Source organism: Salvelinus fontinalis, chromosome 20 (genome assembly GCF_029448725.1).
Source record: "Salvelinus fontinalis isolate EN_2023a chromosome 20, ASM2944872v1, whole genome shotgun sequence".
NCBI classification, from domain to species: domain Eukaryota; kingdom Metazoa; phylum Chordata; class Actinopteri; order Salmoniformes; family Salmonidae; genus Salvelinus; species Salvelinus fontinalis.
Genome location: NC_074684.1, coordinates 20,689,375 through 20,713,149, shown reverse-complemented (window position 1 = coordinate 20,713,149; position 23,775 = coordinate 20,689,375). Strand labels below are relative to the sequence as shown.

Genomic DNA, 23,775 nt, shown 5'->3' with positions numbered 1-23,775 from the left:
AAACAATTTCAATAATCAAAACAGTGCGTCCTATAACATATAACAGACATAACCAATCAGCTCCCTCAGCAACAACTTACATAGTACATACCAAATATCTTTGAGAAACAACCAACACTTTATCACTATCAAATTCTCCAGAAAAAAATCTCTCTCTCTCTAAACTCTCTCTAAGGATTTCTTCTCTCCTTCTGAACAGAACGCTGGCTTTTATATCTTCTGGTGGCAATGCTGATTAGAGTCAGCTGCTTCTTGACGAGGGGGCGGAGTCAGCTCCAATCATCAATTAGCCTGGGGTCGACCAATCAGCTGGTTGGGGAGGCTTCCAGGAAGCCATCTCCTGAAACACACACACTCAAATACAACACAGAAACTGGGGAACGTAACAATATCTCCCTCACTAGCTTTAAGCACTAGCTGTCAGAGCAGCTCACAGATCACTGCACCTGTACATAGCCCATCTGTAAATAGCCCATCCAACTACCTCATCCCCATACTGTATTTTTTTATTTATCTTGCTCCGTTGCAGCCCAGAATCTCTACTTGCACATTCATCTTCTGGACATCTACCATTCCAGTGTTTAATTGCTATATTGTAATTACTTTGCCACCATGGCCTATTTATTGCCTTGCCTCCCTTATCCGACCTCATTTGCACATACTGTATTATAGACTTTTTCTACTGTATTATTGACTGTATGTCTGTTTATTCCATGTGTAACTCTGTGTTGTTGTATGTGTCAAACTGCTTTACTTTATCTTGGCCAGGTCGCAGTTGCAAATGAGAACTTGTTCTCAACTAGCCTACCTGGTTAAATAATTTTTTTAATTCAAATTTAAAATTCGGTTACTTACTGTGCTTGCCAAGACCTGTTCTGTTTTCATCTACATTGAGCACAAAACATATCTCTACAACAATAAAATCTCATTGTAAAATCAATTTGACATTGTATGACATTTAAAAGAAAACTTCTGCTCTAGATCGTCATCAGTTACTCGAGTTAATAAAACGCTAAACGCATTCTTTGGCACATTAGAGCTAGCTCTGTCTGTGTGTATTTAATATCCTTCCCAATCAGTGGGGCTCAGTGCTGGGTAATTGCTGTAAAATGAAGAGGGAGAGGCAGCCACCACTGATGGTGCAGCCTGAGAAAAAACCTGCTATCAACCATCAGCATTAACTCAATGTAATTAATAACCAGCTCAGCGTATTAATATGAATAATCACCTCGCCTCACTTCCTGTGATAAGTGATGCACTTGAGAGAGTGGGGGGAGGAGAGAGAGAGGCGAAGAAAGAGAGAGAAGCCTTGGGGGAGTGCCAGCTCGGCCTTCCTGCTGACCCCAATTCAGCTAGGCCACAGCGTAAATCTAATTTGAGTGGGGACGAGGGGGTCAGGAAGCCTTATTGGGAGCAGGGATGAAGGACAGTGAACAGCTACCTAGCTGCCGGCGGAGAGGAGCTGAGCACCAATTCATTTCACAAGTCAGGAATAATAGAGTAGAGGCGCTGCTGCTGCTTACCCTTTCACTTACAGTAGGTGGTGGTCAAAGCCAAAGGTTAGGAGGAAACCTGTGGACTAGTGGATAGTGAATTCTGTTAATCCCATACAAACCAGTGGGGCGGTGGGTTGTAAAAGCACTATGAGGTCAAAGCAAATAAGTGGTTGCAGTTTAAGCACTGTTGGTTAGGCACAAGGTTTGTTGTCGATGTTTTGTTTTTCAGCGCAGCTCAGAATAAACTGGTGGCTTGATCAAAAAAGATGTTACAAGTAATTACAATATAGCAATTAAACACTGGAATGGTAGATGAGAGGGTTATTAGTTTATTTATATTACTGATCTGTTACTCTAATCATTTTAGATACAAGTGAGTGAGACAACAGAACTGTTGGGCTGTTGGCTGCAGAGCCGGGGTAGGCAGCTGCTCCTGTTGTAGTCTCCCTTCCAGTAAGGCACTCAACCATCACTATTCATTCTGTGCATGGTCATGCTTACCGCTGCTCCCTATTACAGCCAGACTCTGACTATGGCCTTACACAACAAAGAACGGGACCAATTTGGCAGAGGTGCCTCTTGGAAAAGTAGCCACGCTGTCTAACAGTGAAACAGGGAAATAATATGTTTGTATGTTTATAATTACGTATATTATAACTACTGACAATGTCACACCCTGATCCGTTTCACCTGTCCTTGTCTCCACCCCCCTCCAGGTGGCACCCATCTTCCCCACTTCTTCTCTGGGTATTTATACCTGTGTTTTCTGTCTGTTTGTCTCGGCTCCTGTTTTTCCCCAGTCTCTCATCCTCCTGGTTTTGACCCTTGCCTGTCCTGACTCTGAGCCCGCCTGCCTGACCAGTCTGCCTGCCCCTGACCTTGAGCCTGCCTGCTGCCCTGTACCGTTTTGGACTCTGCCCTGGCTATGAATGCTTGCCTGTCCCCGACCTGCCTTATGTCTATGCCTTGGATTGTAAAAATACCAGAGCTCAAACCATCTGCCTCCTGCGTCTGCATCTGGGTCTCGCCTTGTGTTGTTATAGACAACTGCATACAGTACCAGTAAAAAGTTTGAACACACCTACTCATTCAAGGGGTTTTTCTTTAATATTTTATACATTGTAGAATAATAGTGAAGACATCAAAACTATGAAATAACACATATGGAAACATGTATTAACCAAAATAGTGTTCAAAATATATTTCAGATTCTTCAACGTAGCCATCCTTTGCCTTGATGACAGCTTTGCACAAGCGAGCAGTGTGGGTGCAATAATTGAATAATATAGATTTCTAAATTTATTTTCCAACACTAGCACATTGTAAGGGCTGTCGTTCTCCTCATCCTCGGACGAGGAGAGGAGAGAAGGATCAGTAGACCAAAACGCAGCATTTGGGAAATAAGCCATCTTTTATTTGACACGATGGCAACACGAAAACAAACACTTTCAAAATTACAAAACAAGAAAACGACGTAGACGAAAAAACCTGAACATGAACTTACATAACTAACGTAAAACTCACGGACAGGAACAGACTACATCAAAACGAAACGAACAACCGAACAGTCCCGTATGGTGCAAAACATAACACAGATACGGAAGACAATCACCCACAAACAAACAGTGAGAACACCCTACCTAAATATGACTCTCAATTAGAGGAAAACGCAAAACACCTGCCTCTAATTAAGAGCCATACCAGGCAACCCAAAACCAACATAGAAACAGAAAACATAGACTGCCCACCCAAAACACACGCCCTGACCATATACACATACAAAAACAACATAAAACTGGTCAGGACCGTTACACACATTTTGCAATGCTCTCGCACTTTCTAACCAGGCAAAGTACTCTGAAAGCACCACTGATCTCAACAAGAGGCGCAACTTTCAGAGAAATTGTCACGTTCCTGACCTATTTCTGTTAGTTTGTTGTATGTGTTAGTTGGTCAGGACGTGAGTTTGGGTGGGCATTCTATGTTTTCTGTTTCTATGTTGGTTTAAGGGTTGCCTGGTATGGCTCTCAATTAGAGGCAGGTGTTTGGCGTTTCCTCTAATTGAGAGTCATATTTAGGTAGGTTGTTTCACAGTGTTCGTTGTGGGTGGTTGTCTCCTGTGTCAGTGTTTGTCGCACCATACGGGACTGTTCGGTTTGTTTGTACATCGTTTTTTTTGTGTAGTCTATTTTTCCCTGTTCGTGCGTTCTTTGTGTTTTATGTTAGTTCGTATAGTTCAGGTCTGTCTACGTTTTCGTTTTGTTATTTTGTATTTTTCCAAGTGTTTTTCCCAGACAGGAGCCGCTAGAGCCTTCCGCCAGACAGGATCAGTCTGAGCCATCCGTCTCCTCAGCGCCGTCTGAGCCATCCGTCTCCTCAGCGCCGTCTGAGCCATCCGTCTCCTCAGCGCCGTCTGAGCCATCCGTCTCCCCAGCGCCGTCTGAGCCATCCGTCTCCCCAGCGCCGTCTGAGCCATCCGTCTCCCCAGCGCCGTCTGAGCCATCCGTCTCCCCAGCGCCGTCTGAGCCATCCGTCTGTCCCGAGCCGTCAGAGCCGTTAGTCAGTCAGGAGCCGCTAGAGCCGCCAACCAGACAGGATCTGCCAGAGCCGCCAACCAGACAGGATCTGCCAGAGCCGCCAACCAGACAGGATCTGCCAGAGCCGCCAACCAGACAGGATCTGCCAGAGCCGCCAACCAGACAGGATCTGCCAGAGCCGCCAGCGAGCCATGAGCGTCCAGAGCGGTCAGCCAGCCATGAGCGTCCAGAGCGGTCAGCCAGCCATGAGCGTCCAGAGCGGTCAGCCAGCCATGAGCGTCCAGAGCCGTCAGCCAGCCATGAGCGTCCAGAGCCGTCAGCCAGCCATGAGCGTCCAGAGCCGTCAGCCAGCCATGAGCGTCCAGAGCCGTCAGCCAGCCATGAGCGTCCAGAGCCGTCAGCCAGCCATGAGCGTCCAGAGCCGTCAGCCAGCCATGAGCGTCCAGAGCCGTCAGCCAGCCATGAGCGTCCAGAGCCGTCAGCCAGCCATGAGCGTCCAGAGCCGTCAGCCAGCCATGAGCGTCCAGAGCCGTCAGCCAGCCATGAGCGTCCAGAGCCGTCAGCTAGCCATGAGCGTCCAGAGCGGCCATTAATCCAGAACTGCCCCTCAGTCCAGAGCTGTCTCTCTGTCCGGAGCTGCCTTTCAGTCCGGAGTTGCCCCTCTATCCTGAGCTACCTCTCTATCCTGACCTACCTCTCTATCTACCTCTCTATTCTCACCTACCTCTATGTCCTGAGCTACCTTGTCCCGGAGCTGTCCCTTTATTTTGTGTTGCCTATATTAGGTGGGTGGAAGAGAGGGGTGGTCATTCTGAGGGGGATTAGCAAACTGGGATTGACTATGGTGGGGTGGGGACCTCGTCCTGAGCCTGAGCCACCACCGTGGTCAGATGCCCACCCAGACCCTCCCCTAAACTTTGTGCTGGTGCGCCCGGAGTTCGCACATTAAGGGGGGGGTTATGTCACGTTCCTGACCTATTTCTGTTAGTTTGTTGTATGTGTTAGTTGGTCAGGACGTGAGTTTGGGTGGGCATTCTATGTTTTCTGTTTCTATGTTGGTTTAAGGGTTGCCTGGTATGGCTCTCAATTAGAGGCAGGTGTTTGGCGTTTCCTCTAATTGAGAGTCATATTTAGGTAGTTTGTTTCACAGTGTTCGTTGTGGGTGGTTGTCTCCTGTGTCAGTGTTTGTCGCACCATACGGGACTGTTCGGTTTGTTTGTACATCGTTCTTTTTGTGTAGTCTATTTTTCCCTGTTCGTGCGTTCTTCGTGTTTTATGTTAGTTCGTATAGTTCAGGTCTGTCTACGTTTTCGTTTTGTTATTTTGTATTTTTCCAAGTGTTTTTCCCGTGTTTCGTCTTTGTCCTAAATAAATATTATGTATTCACAATCTGCTGCGCCTTGGTTCAATCCCTGCTCCTCTTCGGTTGAAGAGGAGGAGGAATACCGTTACAGAAATTCACAATTTAGGGTAACGTTAAGCAGTTAACTTATTATTATCTATTAGTATCTGGACGGATTTAACTTTGTACAACCATTTTTCATCTAGGTAGTTGGTAATCTACAGTATATGTTGCTAGCTATACATATAGTTCAGTGGATACACCGTGCTTCTACACCTGCATTGCTTGCTGTTTGGGGTTTTAGGCTGGGTTTCTGTACAGCACTTCGAGATATTAGCTGATGTACGAAGGGCTATATAAAATAAACTTGATTTGATTTGGAGGCTGCTGAGGGGAGGATGGCTCATAATGTATGGAATGGTATCAAACACGTGGTTTCCATGTGGTTGATACCATTCGATTGACTCCATTCCAGCCATCCCCTCAGCAGCCTCCACTGATGTAGTTATATGTCTGTCATATTGAGGTATCTAGCTATAAGTTAAACCTGATCAATCAAATGGATAGGTGTAAGCAATTATGGTAATTCCAAATGTCCTTAACTTGGTGTCTTCACTAGACAGAGAGAGAGAGAGAGATGGGCGGGGGGAGAAAGTTTAAAAAAAGGATGAAAGTGAGAGAGAGGGAGAGAGTGGAAGACAGAGAGAGAGAAAGACAGCAGTGCAAATGTATTTTATTTAACTAGGCAAGTCAGTTAAGAACAAATTATTATTTACAATGATGACCTATGTACTTAGACTTGAGTATTTCAACAACTCTTCTCTTACAACTTGTTAGGCAATCATATGTACCTACAGGGGAAGGATGGCCAGCCACAAAGGAGGGTGATTTTTACTATTGAGAAGGAGGCCGTGCTGACCGAGATCCATGCTGATCATTTTGGAGTGAAGCACGACTGCCAAAATCAACCTACACTTCTTCTGACAGGGAATTGTCAAGGAGGTGGACAGCTGGGCAAGTGAAATAACCTTTTGTTTATCAATCACATTCTATTTGTCACACCCTGATCTGTTTCACCTGTCTTTGTGCTTGTCTCCACCCCCCTCCAGGTGTCGCACATTTTCCCCATCATCCCCTGTGTATTTATACCTATGTTCTCTGTTTGTCTGTTGCCTGTTTGTTTTGCTTGTGAAACCTACCAGCCTTTGTTCCCTTGCGCCTGTCTGTTTCTTGCTCCTATATACTAGTCCTTTTGACCCCTCCTTTTGACCTTTCTGCCTGCCTGTGATTTTATACCTTGCCCCACCTCACTGTAATTTTGACCCCTGCCTGACCTGACCCTGAAACTGCCTGCTGTTCTGGACCATTTACCCCTGCCTGCCTTTGACATGTCGTTTGCCTGCCCCTGTATTAGAAATAAACTGTTTTGTTTCTTCGACACTGTCTGCATCTGGGTCATACCTGAAACGTGATACTATTATATCTGAAATTATTATGATTTCAATCAATATCATCTCAAAGAGCATACAATGTTTCAATTTGTCACTTTTTACTTAAAGGTCAGTACCCTGTCTAGCCTGCCAGGGCGAAGACTGTGGCGCCGGTGTTGAAGCCTATCAAAGTTGTTTCACCATGGCACATGATCGGTAAGTGTCCCAATTTCAATTTTAAAATGATAAGTTTCTTTGTAATGGTTTCTTTATTTGACCACAGCAGAGTTCAATATTATAGAGTGTGTGTCTGTGTGTGTGTCAGTATCCTTACAAATATGAAAATCTGCAGACTGTATGACACAGATACAGGTAAGAATAAAGTAATCTTCTCTAACACTATAAATGTTAGGAGTGGACCTCATCGGACCATTCACTAAATCCAGGAAGGGCAACAGCTGGAGTCTGCCGGCGACCGATCACTTTACCAAGTGGGTGGAGGCAAAACCGATTAAGGTCAGTAAAGGAAGAGTACATGCTTAACTGTGAATTCCCTTCTGTAACCCATTTAAAAAAAGGGTGCTTCGAACCAAATGTACATTTTAGTTTTGTATGATACCCATCAAGGACAAGACTGGTGAGTACACCATCGCCTTGGAGGTGGCTATCTTCAACAGCCACGGGTCTCCTGAGGACATCTTGAGTGAACGAGGTCATGAAAGCTAGAACAAGGTATGGATGTTATTAGGTTATATTCTGTCACCATTCTGTCACCAATTTTTTTTTTTTTTTTTTACAATTTATGTTTCCATGGTGCATAAGAAATTTTAATATCTTACATTGTCAATAGATATCGCTTTCCTACCCCCTCCTCCAGGTTTGGTTAATGGACCAACCAGACTGCCATGGGCAAGTCCTTTGATTGGTACCAGGAATGGTGGGAGAACAACCTGAAGGTAATTCTCTTTGTACACAACAGCAGAAGGTCTTCACCGAGTACGGACAGGAGCCGAAGCTGTTGACTGAGGTAAACAATGCCATTGTATATACAATTATTGCATATACTGTAGTCTTTCAAATGTGTGATTGACTTAGTGTTGTTTGTCTTTTGCTATTTTTGTATAACGTACTTTCAGATCTGTCACGATCTTTGAAATGAGCGGACCAAGATGCAGCGTGGTATGTTTCCATCCTTTATTTTGGAATAGAAAACTTAAAGAACAAAACAAATAAAGCGAACAAACGAAACGTGAAGCTCAGAGTAGTGCTCACAGGCAACTATACCTAGACAAGATCCCACAAAGGAAAATGGCTACCTAAATATGATCCCCAATCAGAGACAACGATAAACAGCTGCCTCTGATTGGGAACCATACCAGGCCAACATAGAAATATAATTCCCCTAGATAACCCACCCCGACCTAACCAACATAGAGAATAAAAGCTCTCTATGGTCAGGGCGTGACAAGATCACTGAAACCCCACCTGATGTGGTGGAAGTTGTCGAACCAGATCAGAACGCCTTCAAGGACCACCTTCAGGCATGGACTGAGAAGGATGTGGAGGTTTTTGACCAGGTAAAAATGATTGTCCGCTGTTAATATATTTTCTGGCCCTCCAAGAGATATGAGAAATGTATTTGTAATATGAACTATAATTGCATTTATTCCTGTTATCAATCAAGTTGAGACTGAACATCGATAAGGAGCAGGAGAAACCGAATGAGAGCAACCGGGGCAGAATCAAGAAGGGGACCAAGTGCTACGACATCCGGGCGAATTACTTGGTTTGGAAGAAGGACAAAAGGAAGGCAAGACCTGGGAAACCTGGCTGCTCTTTCGCTCCTAGCTGAGGTCACCATCTGTTAAAGTGAACATAAAAATATCATAACTATTTGCATTTGCACACAAAATAACCTGAAGCTAGTTTTAGTTTTCCTAACAGTGATATTTTATGAAGCCCTACACTTCAGTGAAGCCCAATAGATAAAGTTAGTTAAGCTTTGGTTGACATTTGAGAAGGAAAGAAATTATAGTTATGCTGAGCTTATAAAAATGTACCTCTTCAATTTACCTCTCCAAATGACTTAAGGACCATCTGATTCTCTGGTCTTCTTGGTCGGATGCGGACAAGCTTGAGGTAGTCTGTACCTTCCAAAAGTGTTGAAAAGTATATATCTCCCATTTATAACACTGCACTAATCAAATCAAATCTTCTCACAGTAAACCTTTGTTTGCTTGTTTACATCTGTCTTCTACCATGTTCTCTGCTCCTGTTCTCCAGGACCTAGGGGTTCTGCCCAACACCCAGACATGGATCCACCTGATGTCCTCCATTACCAACCATTCTCCAACTTCATTACAATCTACAGCTACTGTTATTGTCATGTTGGCATCTGCTAAGAAAGTTTATGCTCTATCATACTGGGCACATAATGTGAGATACACATATAAACACTGCAGTCTCCCTCTTCAAATCCCCCTTCTGAGATTGGCTGCCGGTTGAGAACAAGTGACAGGCAGAACCTCCCACCCACACAACAACCACCTGCTCTATATTCCACACACCAGAATTCAGTATTTTAGTCTGATTGCCATGTGAGTGTAGAAAAAGTCTGTGAAAATGAATGAATGACACAACTGTACCAAGAACTAAAGTTTGTTTTAAAATCTTAAATATTGCCAGGTTGGTTTTCTCAGCTATTTCACAAGGTGTTCATTATTGTAAGTTATCCTTTGATTGTATTTATTTGCTCCACATTATTCATTGTTGTGTCCTAGGACATACTAGATACATGTATATTCAACCACAAGGGTGTACTATATATTCAACCACAAGGGTCTATTAAGGTGCTATGTGAGATAGAAAGAAATGAATCATAACAGAGGACTACTGAAATGATATTATTTCAGTGTAGATAAGGGAAGGGCAGGTTAAAATAAAAACATGACAGCCAGACAAACCAGTGTATGAATCAAATGGATTTGCATATGAATGGAGTGGAAATGAGCTGACTTTGTGTTCTGTAAGATAAGTAACTTTAAAGTGTCAAGCAGATTACACATTTCCTTTGCCATTTCAAATCAAATGTATTGGTCACATACACATATTTAGCAGATGTTATTGCTGGTGTAGTGAAATGCTTGTAACACTGCACTGATCTGTCAAATTTACAAAACGTAACATTTAAAGACATGGATTTCATGTTGTAATTGTCAACAAGGTACCCAAAAGTAGTTCGAAGTAATGTTTTAATTTTATTAGCTTAACAAAACTTGTTAAAACAGTGAAATTATCACAGAAATCAGCCTTGTTTGCATAGCGATGATGAAAATAACGTAATTTAGGCTGTAATAATAATCTAAATTCTAATCATTAGGTCATCACACCATTGATATAGCAACGAACGCTAATAGTTAATCGAATCCCATTGTGACGCAGAGGGGGAGATTATTTGGCATGACAGGCCCTAAGCGAGATTTGGTTCGGGTGGGGAGAATTTTCCTGCAGTTTTACACATTTTGCCCTGGCTTATGCCATATTAATGACATCTGAGTGAGAGTGACTAACAAAATCAAATGGGATTTCCCTGGAGGTCAGGGCCCCTGGGGACGTGCCATGCGTGACTGGTCAGTATTCAGCCATGATTACTACAAGTTTAGATAGCTGGCTAGACTTATTTACCAATCTAAAAATGGTTAGCTGATTTGGCTAATTGAGTGACTGTCAGTGACTGACATAAGAGAAACATTGCTGATGCACAACCAAATGTCGAACTTGCACCTTGTGTAATCTACTATTCTAACTCTCAACAGTAAGTTTATTAATTTAATTAGTTTTTGGGGGGGGGGGGGGGCCTATGCGAATGCTTATGTTGCTTAAGCTTGGAGCTGGCCCTGGTCATGTGGGTGGAAGAAAACTTAACTTAATTCAGCATGAAATGGTAGAGGACAAAAAGCAAAAACTCCAAACTAAGAGTACATCTAAACTACCCCATAGGAAACCTCTTCCTCTGTCAGTCTGTTGACTAAAACCAATCAGCTCACTTTTCCACTCTTCTTGATCTGGAGGCTACAATCTACAGTTCTTCAGATAAACAGTGTGACAATGCCCACTCAAGCACAACAGGCAATGCTGAGAGTAGCACTGAAGCATTGACACTCCCCACAGGTGTTCCACTCAGACAGCCTTTCAATGGGTGTACACACACTCTCCACACAGTAACCTGCTGCTTTGTTTTGAAATGTTCCCTGTGAGCACTCCACGGGGTCACCCAGAAAGTCAGTAGATAACACAAACCCAGCTGCAAACTGTCTCCAGTTTATACAAGTCCTTTCCTGTCCAATTCATCTCCAGCTCGTATACCATTAAGCATAGCAAATATATTATGTCATCTAGCTTGATTAGATGCACCGAGAGGACGTTTTTTTTTACAATAAACAGTGCCTTCAGATAGTATTCACAACCCTTGAATTTCCACATTTTGTTGTGTTACAGCCCAAATGTAAAACGTATTAAATAGAGATTTTGTCACTGGCCTACACAATAAATACCCCATAATGTCAAAGTGGAATTATGTTTTGACAAATTACATAAAAAAATATAGACCTGAAATGTCTCGAGTCAATAAGTATTCAACCCCTTTGTTATCCTCTCTTGGGTACGTGAGACGGTAGCGTCCCACCTCTTCAACAGCCAGTTAAACTGCAGGGCGCCAAATTCAAAACAACAGAAATCCCATAATTAAAATTCCTCAAACATACATGTGTTTTACACCATTTTAAAGATACACTTGTTGTAAATGCAGCCACAGTGTCCGATTTCAAAAAGGCTTTACGACGAAAGCAAACCAAACGATTATGTTAGGTGAGTGCCTATTCACAGAATAACACAGCCATTTTTCCAGCAAAAGAGCGGATTCACAAAAAGCAGAAATATAGATAAAATTAATCACTAACCTTTGATGATCTTCATCAGATGACACTCATAGGACTTCATGTTACACAATACATGTATGTTTTGTTCTGTAAAGTTCATATTTATATAAAAAAATCTGAGTTTACATTGGCGCCTTACGTTCAGAAGTTCACTAAAAGCAGATGAAATGTCAAAAAGTTCCGTAACAGTCAGTAGAAACATGTCAAACGATATATTGAATCAATCTTTAGGATCTTTTTAACATAATTCTTCAATAATGCTCCAACCGGAGAATTCCTTTGTCTTCAGAAAAGCAAATGGAACGGTAGCAAACTCTCATGTGAACGCGCATGGTCATCTCGTGGCTGCTGGCAGACCTCTGACTCATTCCACTCTCCTTTGCCCCCACTTCACAGTAGAAGCATCAGACAAGGTTCTAAAGACTATTGACATCTAGTGGAAGCCTTAGGAAGTGCAACATTACCAATATCCCACTATCTTCAATAGGAGCTGAGTTGAAATTCGACCAACCTCAGATTTCCCACTTCCTGGTTGGAATTTTTTCTCAGGTTTTTGCCTGTCATATGTGTTCTGTTATACTCACAGACGTCATTCAAACAGTTTTAGAAACTTCAGAGTGTTTTCTATCCAAATCTACTAATAATATGCATATTCTAGCTTTTATGGCTTTGTAGCAGGCCGTTTACTCTGGGCATGCTTTTCATCCGGACATGAAAATACTGCCCCCAACCCCAAAGAAGTTGTTAAGGCAAGCATAAATAAGTTCAGGAGTAAAATAATGACTTTAATGGCTGTGATAGAAGAAAACTGAGAAAGCAATCCTGTACAGATGAAAAAAATATTCCAAAACAGAAAAAAACTCAAAAACAACCTCACCCGAGCATCCTCCTCCCACTCCTGCTGACTTTCGCAGATTCTGCCTTTACTTTCCTGAAGTTGCCGGTAATAGACTACAATTGAAGTCTGCAACCTTTCTCATGTGGAATGCCAATTTCTTTTACAATTTCTACCGATCTGCGTGCCAGTTATGGTTTTCATATGCACATTTTCATGGAACAGTTTCATTTAATTTATAATAATGTCTTCGTATCTCAAAAGCATTGTCATGTGGTTATTCAAAATTCTATCGAAATCTAAGAGGTCTGTCCATGATAAAGCGCTGCTTTCTTGACATCTACAGTGCCTTCAGAAAGTATTCATACCCCTTGACTTATTCCACATTTTGCTGTGTTACAGACTGAATTCAAAATGGATTAAATATACTTTTTTCCCTCACCCATCCACACACAATACCCCATAAATATAAAGTGTAAACATGTTTTTAGACATTTATTAAAAATGAAATACAGTTTCCTCCATCAGCTCTCCATCACCCCATCTAGATTGCACAAGTTCAACCCTGATGTTTTAGATGTGGCTCAGATGAAGGAACATTCCTCCATTCCACTTGGCAGTGTTCAAAATTACACCGTTTCTGGCAGGGGGTATGCGATACCATATCCTCAATTCATGGGGTTCCATTCCCTTTAGTCCCGGAGGTCTGTCTACTGGGTAACTTTACTAATTCCAATCTTAGGCAAAGCCATACTATAAAGCTAACAGAAATATTGCTAGCGATTGCCAAGAAATGTATAGCCTTGAAATGGAAATCGGATTCCCCCCTGCCAGTTGCAATCACCCATCCACACACAATACCCCATAAATATATGTATATACACATACATAAATATATGTATGTGTGGGGTACAGAGATGAGGCAGTCATTAAAAAATCATGTTAAACAGTATTATTGCATACAGAGTGAGTCCATGCAACTCATTATGTGACTTGTTAAGCACATTTCTTCTCCTGAACTTATTTAGGTTTTGTGAAGGTTTTCTTCCAGGGGAAAAGGAGAGGACCAAAATGCAGTGTAGCCAGTGCTCAACATGTTTAATTAAACAATAACCATGAACACTTAACAAATAACAAAATAACAAACCGTGAAAACCGAGACAGTCCTATCTGGTGCAGAACAAACACTGAGACAGGAAACAAACACCCACAAAACACCAGTGGAACCCTGGCTGCCTTAGTATGACTCTTAATCAGAGACAAACGATACACACCTGTCTCTAATTGAGAATCATACCAGGCCGAACACAAAACCCCACATAGAAATAGAAAACATAGACTGCCCACCCAACACTCACGCCCTGACCAATAAAGACATATAAAACAAGAGAAAACAGGTCAGGAACGTGACAGGCTTGCCATAACAAAGGGGTTGAATATTTTTTGACTTAAGACACTTCAGCTTTTCATTTTGTATTAATTTGTACAAATTTCGAAAAACATAATTCCACTTTAAGAATATAGCGTATTGTGTGTAGGCCAGTGACAAAAAACGACATTTAATCCATTTTAAATTCAGACTGTAACAAAGTCAAGGCGTGTGAATACTTTCAGAAGGCACTGTAAATCAACCAGACAGGTCCTACAGGCCCTTTTGTCGCACCTGGACTACTGCCCAGTTGTGTGGTCATGTATGGTAAAGAAGGACATACAGTTGAAGTCGGAAGTTTACATACACTTAGGTTGGAGTCATTAAAAGTAGTTTTTCAACCACTCCATACATTTCTTGTGAACAAAGTATAGTTTTGGCAAGTAATTTTTCCAACAATTGCTTACAGACAGATTATTTCACTGTATCACAATTTTAGTGGGTCAGAAGTTTACATACACTAAGTTGACTGTGCCTTTAAACAGCTTGGAAAATGTCATGGCTTTAGAGGCTTCTGATGGGCTAATAGACATCACTTCAGTCAATTGGAGGTGTACCTGTGGATGTATTTCAAGGCCGACCTTCAAACTCAGTGCCTTTGTGCTTGACATCATGGGAAAATCAAAAGAAATCAGCCAAGAAATCAGAGAAAAAAATTGTTGACCTCCACAAGTCTGGTTCATCCTTGGGAGCAATTTCCAAACGCCTGAAGGTACCACGTTCATCTGTACAAACAATAGTACGCAAGTATAAACACCATGGGACCACACAGCCGTCATTCTGCTCAGGAAGGAGACGTGTTCTGTCTCCTAGAGATGAATGTACTTTGGTGCAAAAAGTGCAAATCTATCCCAGAACAACACCAAAAGACCTTGTGAAGATGCTGGAGGAAACAGGTACAAAAGTATCTATATCCACAGTAAAACGAGTCCTTTATCGACATAACCTGAAAGGTCGCTCAGCAAGGAAGAAGCCACTGCTCCAAAACCGCCATAAAAAACCCAGACTACGGTTTGGAATTGCACATGGGGACAAAGATCGTACTTTTTGGAGAAATGTCCTCTGGTCTGATGAAACAAAAATAGAACTGTTTGGCCATAATGACTATCATTATGTTTGGAGGAAAAAGGGGGAGGCTTGCAAGCCGAAGAACACCATCCCAACCGTGAAGCATGGGGGAGGCAGCATCATGTTGTGGGGGTGCTTTGCTGCAGGAGGGACTGGTGCACTTCACAAAATAGATGGCATCATGAGGTAGGAAAATTATGTGGATATATTGAAGCAACATCTCAAGACATCAGTCAGGAAGTTAAAGCTTGGTCGCAAATGGGTCTTCCAAATGGAAAATGACCCCAAGCATACTTCCAAAGTTGTGGCAAAATGGCTTAAGGACAACAAAGTCAAGGTATTGGAGTGGCCATCACAAAGCCCTGACCTCAATCCTATAGAACATTTGTGGGCAGAGCTGAAAAAGCATGTGTGAGCAAGGAGGCCTACACACCTGACCCAGTTACACCAGCTCTGTCAGGAGGAATGGGCCAAAGCTTCCCACAACTTATTGTGGGAAGCTTGTGGAAGGCTACCCGAAACATTTGACCCAAGTTAAACAATTTAAAGGCAATGCTACCTAATACTAATTGGGTGTATGTAAACTTCTGACCCACTGGGAATGGATGAAAGAAATAAAAGCTGAAATAAATCATTCTCTCTACTATTATTCTGACATTTCCCATTCTTAAAATAAAGTAGTGATCCTAACTGACCTAAGACAGGGAATTCTTACCAGGATTAAATGCCAGGAATTGTGGAAAACTGAGTTTAAATGTATTTGGCGTGAAATGTAAGTAAACTTCCGACTTCCAACTGTAGGAAGATTAAAGTTTGACCAGAACAGAGCAGCACGTATTGCACTTAGATTTACATGGAGGGCGAATGTCAGTGGTATGCGTGTCAATCTCTCCTGGCTCAAAGTTGAGAAGAGACTGACTGGTCTTTGTCCGAGGTGTTGATGGGTTAAAGGTATCAAACTGTCTATTCAAGTTCAGACACTCATCGGTACAACACAAGACTTGCAGCCAGAGTCTCGTCCCAGTCCCCAGGTCCAGAACAGAGGCTTGGAAACGCACAGTATTAAATAGAGCCATGACTACATGAAACTCTGCCACCCCAAGTAACTCAAGCTAGCATTAAAACCATTTTTTTTTTAATTATAAAAGAACACCTTGCTGGGTACTGTGAAGAGACAGACATTTTTAAATATTTTGTATTGTATTTTGCATTATATTATATTGTATTATATTGTTATGTATATTATTGTTTGTGTTTTGTTTCCTGTTTGAACCCCAGGAAGAATTGGGGAACATAATAAAATATTGTGTCTGTGTGTGCTTGCATGACTGCATGCGTGTCCAGTGTCATACCTTGCCTGACGGCGAGCGTGGTGGTGTAGACTAGGAACAGAAGGATGTAGTTGAGAAAGCTCTGGAACACGGGCGTGTTGGCGTGGTATTCATGAGCCAGGTACTTGCTGGTCAGCCCGATGCCACAGACGAGCAGAGACAAGACCTGGCCCAGAGCCAGAGTTACCAGAAGTTCCCTGGAGAGGAGAGGCAGGAAAGAAGACATTACAGCACAGCTACTAAACCACAGACTGGAAAGGGCATTGGAACACAGCTTGTGTACTACAGTACATTCACATACAGGGCATTCGGAAAGTATCCAGACCCCTTGACTTTTTCCACATTTTGTTACGTTACAATTTACAAAATTGTTTTCTTACTTCAATCCACACAATACCACATAATGACAAATCAAAAACAGTTTTTTTATTTTTCCAATCCCCCATATTTTGGGGGTAAATACTGTATATATATATCCATACACGTATGCATACATATACACATATATACATACACATACCTATATAGACATACATACTTTTTTAAAGAATATACCTTTATTATTATTCCCCGCAAACCCTACCACCGATCCCCCAATTGGAGTAAACAAATAAACGCTTCTGCTTTTACCTTCAATTTATACATCTTATACACATTTTACAGACACAGTCTACTTTACAATAGTTCTCTCTTGTTTGTTCTTAGTCCTTCCTCTATTTCTGATGTCCATACAGTTTTGATTTCTATTTGTAACTGTGCTATTTCACAAAAGTTCCGAACCTATATACATTTTACAGATCCCGTATGTTTTACATTGTTTATCTTGTTATTAGTCCCACCCTTCAGCTCCATTCAACTCCTCCCATCTATCTCTCAACATCATCCATTTCGGATTTCTATTTGCCATTTATTTTTCAACTGTGCAGTGATGCTTCACAAAATAATTGAACCTTCCTATTCTCATAGCTTCTACAGATTGTAAATTAAAAATAAACATTTTTGCTAAAATAATTATTATATTATTGATTGATTGACTATGGCTTTTCAAATCCCCCAGTATTGCTATCTGTAGCGATAGCTCTAGGCAAATGTTGCAATTCTTCAGCCATTCCTGGACCTGTGACCAAAAACGAGCTACATATGGACAATACCAAAATAAATGATCTAATGACTCTGCCTCCTCACAGCAGAATCTGCAGAGCTGTGAAGATTGTATCCCCCATATATATATATAACATTCTATTAGTTGCAAGAACTTTGTATAGTCATTTAAATTGAAAAATTTGAAGTTTCGAATCCGGCGTTGTTTTGCGTATCAATTCATAAACCATGTGCCATGGAATGGGTACATCGAAAATCTCTTCCCAACTATTTTGCAATTTATATGGCACAGCTGTCAGTTTTTTGGTCCTTAAATGAAATTGGTATATGTTTTTATTTATCACACTTTTCTTTAACCATTTATGTTCTTTAATATAGGGCCGACATTCAAGTTCCTTACTTTTTTCCCTTTCTACTTGCCTGTTCCATTTTTGTGGTAATGCTGCAATTAATTGGTTGTAATTTTGGGTAGAGCAGACATTTCCATATGTCTGTGTTAGCTGCATGTGTGACATACAGTGGGGAGAACAAGTATTTGATACACTGCCGATTTTGCAGGTTTTCCTACTTACAAAGCATGTACAGGTCTGTAATTTTTTATCATAGGTACACTTCAACTGTGAGAGACAGAATCTAAAACAAAAATCCAGAAAATCACATTGTATGATTTTTAAGTAATTCATTAGCATTTTATTGCATGACATAAGTATTTGATACATCAGAAAAGCACAACTTAATATTTGGTACAGAAACCTTTGTTTGCAATTACAGAGATCATAGGTTTCCTGTAGTTCTTGACCAGGTTTGCACACACTGCAGCAGGGATTTTGGCCCACTCCTCCATACAGACCTTCTCCAGATCCTTCAGGTTTCGGGGCTGTCGCTGGGCAATACGAACTTTTAGCTCCCTCCAAAGATTTTCTATTGGGTTCAGGTCTGGAGACTGGCTAGGCCACTCCAGGACCTTGAGATGCTTCTTACAGAGCCACTCCTTAGTTGCCCTGGCTGTGTGTTTCGGGTCGTTGTCATGCTGGAAGACCCAGCCACGACCCATCTTCAATGCTCTTACTGAGGGAAGGAGGTTGTTGGCCAAGATCTCGCGATACATGGCCCCATCCATCCTCCCCTCAATACGGTGCAGTCGTCCTGTCCCCTTTGCAGAAAAGCATCCCCAAAGAATGATGTTTCCACCTCCATGCTTCACGGTTGGGATGGTGTTCTTGGGGTTGTACTCATCCGTCTTCTTCCTCCAAACACGGCGAGTGGAGTTTAGACCAAAAAGCTCTATTTTTGTCTCATCAGACCACATGACCTCCTCCCATTCCTCCTCTGGATCATCCAGATGGTCATTGGCAAACTTCAGACGGGCTGGCTTGAGCAGGGGGACCTTGCGTGCGCTGCAGGATTTTAATCCATGACTGCGTAGTGTGTTACTAATGGTTTTCTTTGAGACTGTGGTCCCAGCTCTCTTCAGGTCATTGACCAGGTCCTGCCGTGTAGTTCTGGGCTGATCCCTCACCTTCCTCATGATCATTGATGCCCCACGAGGTGAGATCTTGCATGGAGCCCCAGACCGAGGGTGATTGACCGTCATCTTGAACTTCTTCCATTTTCTGATAATTGCGCCAACAGTTGTTGTCTTCTCACCAAGCTGCTTGCCTATTGTCCTGTAGCCCATCCCAGCCTTGTGCAGGTCTACAATTTAACCCTGATGTCCTTACACAGCTCTCTGGTCTTGGCCATTGTGGAGAGGTTGGAGTCTGTTTGATTGAGTGTGTGGACAGGTGTCTTTCATACAGGTAACAAGTTCAAACAGGTGCAGTTAATACAGGTAATGAGTGGAGAACAGGAGGGCTTCTTAAAGAAAAACTAACAGGTCTGTAGAGCCGGAATTCTTACTGGTTGGTAGGTGATCAAATACTTATGGCATGCAATAAAATGCAAATTAATTACTTAAAAATCATACAATGTGATTTTCTGAATTTTTGTTTTAGATTCCATCTCTCACAGTTGAAGTGTACCTATGATAAAAATTACAGACCTCTACATGCTTTGTAAGTAGGAAAACCTGCAAAATCGGCAGTATATCAAATACTTGTTCTCCCCACTGTATATAAACTCCAGTTGTACTTTATCAAAAACCTTTTCAAAATCAGCTATGAAAACCAGGCCTGGTGTACCGTCCATGTAAAAAACCTGTCTGATTAGGATGAATAATATGACAATACTTTTTTAATTCTATGCGCCAAGCATTTTGCTAGGATTTTTGCATCACTGAAGTGTAAGAGGTCTCCAATTTTTTAAATGGACTGGATCTTTATATATCCTGTCTAGGACTGGGGTGCCCCTAGCGGAACACCCCCCCCACCCCCACTGAAAAGGCAGAGCCGCGAAATTCCAAAATTTTTAAAATGTTTTACAGGGAAGACACAATATGTAAAGATGTAAATCTATTAGCTAAACACATTAGCATAATCCACCATCTTTTCTTTGTCACCAACACCAGTAGCTATCACCAATTCGGCTAAACTAAGATATTGATATCCACTAACCAAGAAAAAAGCTCATCAGATGACAGTCCGATAATATATTTATGGTATAGGATAGGTTTTGTTAGAAAAATTTGCATATTTCAGGTAGATGTCATAGTTTACAATTGCACCCACCGTCACAAATGGACTAGAATAAATACAATGAGCAACGTGTTTACCTAACTACTAATCATCAAACATTTCGTAAAAATACACAGCATACACTAATCGAAAGACACAGATCCTGTGAATACAGACAATATTTCTGACTTTCTAAGTGTCTTACAGCGAAAACACAATAAATCGTTATATTAGCATAGCACATGTGCAAACATTACACCAGCATTGATTCTAGCCAAAGAGAGCGATAACGTAAACATCGCCAAAATATATTAATTTTTTCACTAACCTTCTCAGAATTCTTCAGATGACACTCCTGTAACATCACATTACAACATACATATACAGTTTGTTCGAAAATGTGCATATTTAGCCACCAAAATCATGGTTAGTGTAAAGGTAGTCAATGTTGTTCTCCTCCTCAAACGAGGAGGAGCATGGATAGGACCAAGATGCTGATTGAGGGAAATAAGCCATCTTTTAATGAAAACAGCAAACAAGACACTACAAAACTACAAAACAACAAACGTGACTAACCTTCAACCGTCCATGTGTGGACACAGGAACAAACACCCACAAAACCCCAGTGAAACCCTGGCTGCCTTAGTATGACTCTCAATTAGAGACAAACGATACACACCTGTCTCTAATTGAGAATCATACCAGGCCGAACACAAAACCCAACCTAGAAATACAAAACATAGACTGCCCACCCAAAACACACGCCCTGACCATAAACACATACAAAAACATCATAAAACAGGTCAGGACCGTTACAGAACCCCCCCCTCAAGGTGCGAACGCCGGGCGCACCAGCACAAAGTCCAGGGGAGGGTCTGGGTGGGCAGTTGACCACGGTGGTGGCTCAGGCTCTGGACGCTGTCCCCACACCACCATAGTCACTCCCCGCTTCTGTCTTCCCCTCCCAATGACCACCCTAAAACTAACATCCCCTAAATGAGCGGCCAGCACCGGGAGAAGGGGCAGCACCGGGACAAGGGGCAGCACCGGGACAAGGGGCAGCACCGGGACAAGGGGCAGCACCGGGACAAGGGGCAGCACCGGGACAAGGGGCAGCACCGGGACAAGGGGCAGCACCGGGACAAGGGGCAGCACCGGGACAAGGGGCAGCACCGGGACAAGGGGCAGCACCGGGACAAGGGGCAGCACCGGGACAAGGGGCAGCACCGGGATAAGGGGCAGCACCGGGATAAGGGGCAGCACCGGGATAAGGGGCAGCACCGGGATAAGGGGCGGCAGGTCCTGGCTGGACGGCTCTGGCAGGTCCTGGCTGGACGGCTCTGGCAGGTCCTGGCTGGACGGCTCTGGCAGGTCCTGGCTGGACGGCTCTGGCAGGTCCTGGCTGGACGGCTCTGGCAGGTCCTGGCTGGACGGCTCTGGCAGGTCCTGGCTGGACGGCTCTGGCAGGTCCTGGCTGGACGGCTCTGGCAGGTCCTGGCTGGACGGCTCTGGCAGGTCCTGGCTGGACGGCTCTGGCAGGTCCTGGCTGGACGGCTCTGGCAGGTCATGGCAGGACGGCTCTGGCAGGTCATGGCAGGACGGCTCTGGCAGGTCATGGCAGGACGGCTCTGGCAGGTCATGGCAGGACGGCTCTGGCAGGTCATGGCAGGACGGCTCTGGCAGGTCATGGCAGGACGGCTCTGGCAGGTCATGGCAGGACGGCTCTGGCAGGTCATGGCAGGACGGCTCTGGCAGGTCATGGCAGGACGGCTCTGGCAGGTCATGGCAGGACGGCTCTGGCAGGTCATGGCAGGACGGCTCTGGCAGGTCATGGCAGGACGGCTCTGGCTGGTCATGGCAGGACGGCTCTGGCTGGTCATGGCAGGACGGCTCTGGCTGGTCATGGCAGGACGGCTCTGGCTGGTCATGGCAGGACGGCTCTGGCTGGTCATGGCAGGACGGCTCTGGCTGGTCATGGCAGGACGGCTCTGGCTGGTCATGGCAGGACGGCTCTGGCTGGTCATGGCAGGACGGCTCTGGCTGGTCATGGCAGGACGGCTCTGGCTGGTCATGGCAGGACGGCTCTGGCTGGTCATGGCAGGACGGCTCTGGCTGGTCATGGCAGGACGGCTCTGGCTGGTCATGGCAGGACGGCTCTGGCGCTAGGCAGACGGCAGACTCTGGCCGGCTGAGACGCACTATAGGCCTGGTGCGTGGTACCGGAACTGGAGGTACCGGGCTGAGGGCACGCACCTCAGGGCGAGTGCGGGGAACAGGAACTGGGCACACTGGACTCTCGTGGCGCACTCTAGGCCTGGTGCGTGGTACCGGAACTGGAGGTACCGGGCTGGAGACACGCACCATAGGGAGAGTGCGTGGAAGAGGAACAGGGCTCTGGAGATGCACTGGAAGCCTGGTGCGTGGTGTAGGCACTGGTGGTACTGAGCTGGGGTGGGAAGGTGGCGCCGGATATACCGGACCGTGAAGGAGGACACGTGCTCTTGAGCACCGAGCCTCCCCAACCTTACCAGGTTGAATGGTCCCCGTAGCCCTGCCAGTGCGGCGAGGTGGAATAGCCCGCACTGGGCTCTGCAGGCGAACCGGGGACACCACCTGTAAGGCTGGTGCCATGTACGCCGGCCCGAGGAGACGTACTGGAGACCAGATACGTTGGGCCGGCTTCATGGCACTCGGCTCGATGCCCAACCTAGCCCTCCCAGTGCGACAAGGTGGAATAGCCCGCACTGGGCTAAGCACGCGTACTGGGGACACCGTGCGCTTTACCGCATAACACGGTGTCTGACCAGTACGACGCCCTCTTACTTCACGGCAAGCCCGGGGAGTTGGCTCAGGTATCCAACCCGGCTTCGCCACACTCCCCTTTAGCCCCCCCCCCAAGAAATTTTTGGGTGAGCCTCTCGGGCTTCCAGCCTCTCCTATGTGCTGCCTCCTCATACCAGCGCTCCTGGGCTGTGGCTGCCCTCCTCTCCTCCCGAGAGCGGCGATTCTCTCCAACCCTTCCCCAGGGTCCCTTTCCTGTCCCTTACTCCAATTACTCCGCTGCTTGGCTCTGGAATGGTGGGTGATTCTGTAAAGGTAGTCAATGTTGTTCTCCTCCTCAAACGAGGAGGAGCATGGATAGGACCAAGATGCGGATTGAGGGAAATAAGCCATCTTTTAATGAAAACAGCAAACAAGACACTACAAAACTACAAAACAACAAACGTGACTAACCTTCAACCGTCCATGTGTGGACACAGGAACAAACACCCACAAAACCCCAGTGAAACCCTGGCTGCCTTAGTATGACTCTCAATTAGAGACAAACGATACACACCTGTCTCTAATTGAGAATCATACCAGGCCGAACACAAAACCCAACCTAGAAATACAAAACATAGACTGCCCACCCAAAACACACGCCCTGACCATAAACACATACAAAAACATCATAAAACAGGTCAGGACCGTTACAGTTAGACAATGAGAAAAGTAGCCCAGCTGGTCAGAAAATGTCCTGCGCCATATTAGACAGTGATCTAGTCGTATACATAAATACTCATAAACTTGACTAAAAAATACAGGGTGGACAGCGATTGATAGACAATTTAATTCTTAATACAATCGCGGAATTACATTTTTTAAATTATCCTTACT

At 44.0% G+C, this 23,775-nt stretch overlaps 1 protein-coding gene across 1 annotated transcript in view; it reads right to left on the bottom strand.

Moving 5' to 3' along the window:
• The window catches only part of LOC129817496 (solute carrier family 35 member F1-like), a 166,055-nt gene that overhangs the window by 78,116 nt on the left and 64,164 nt on the right, over positions 1 to 23,775 (bottom strand). The window contains exon 2 of the mRNA XM_055872799.1: positions 16,427 to 16,602. Within this exon, the coding sequence (XP_055728774.1) occupies positions 16,427 to 16,602 (176 nt within the window). The remainder of the gene's footprint in view (positions 1 to 16,426; positions 16,603 to 23,775) is intronic.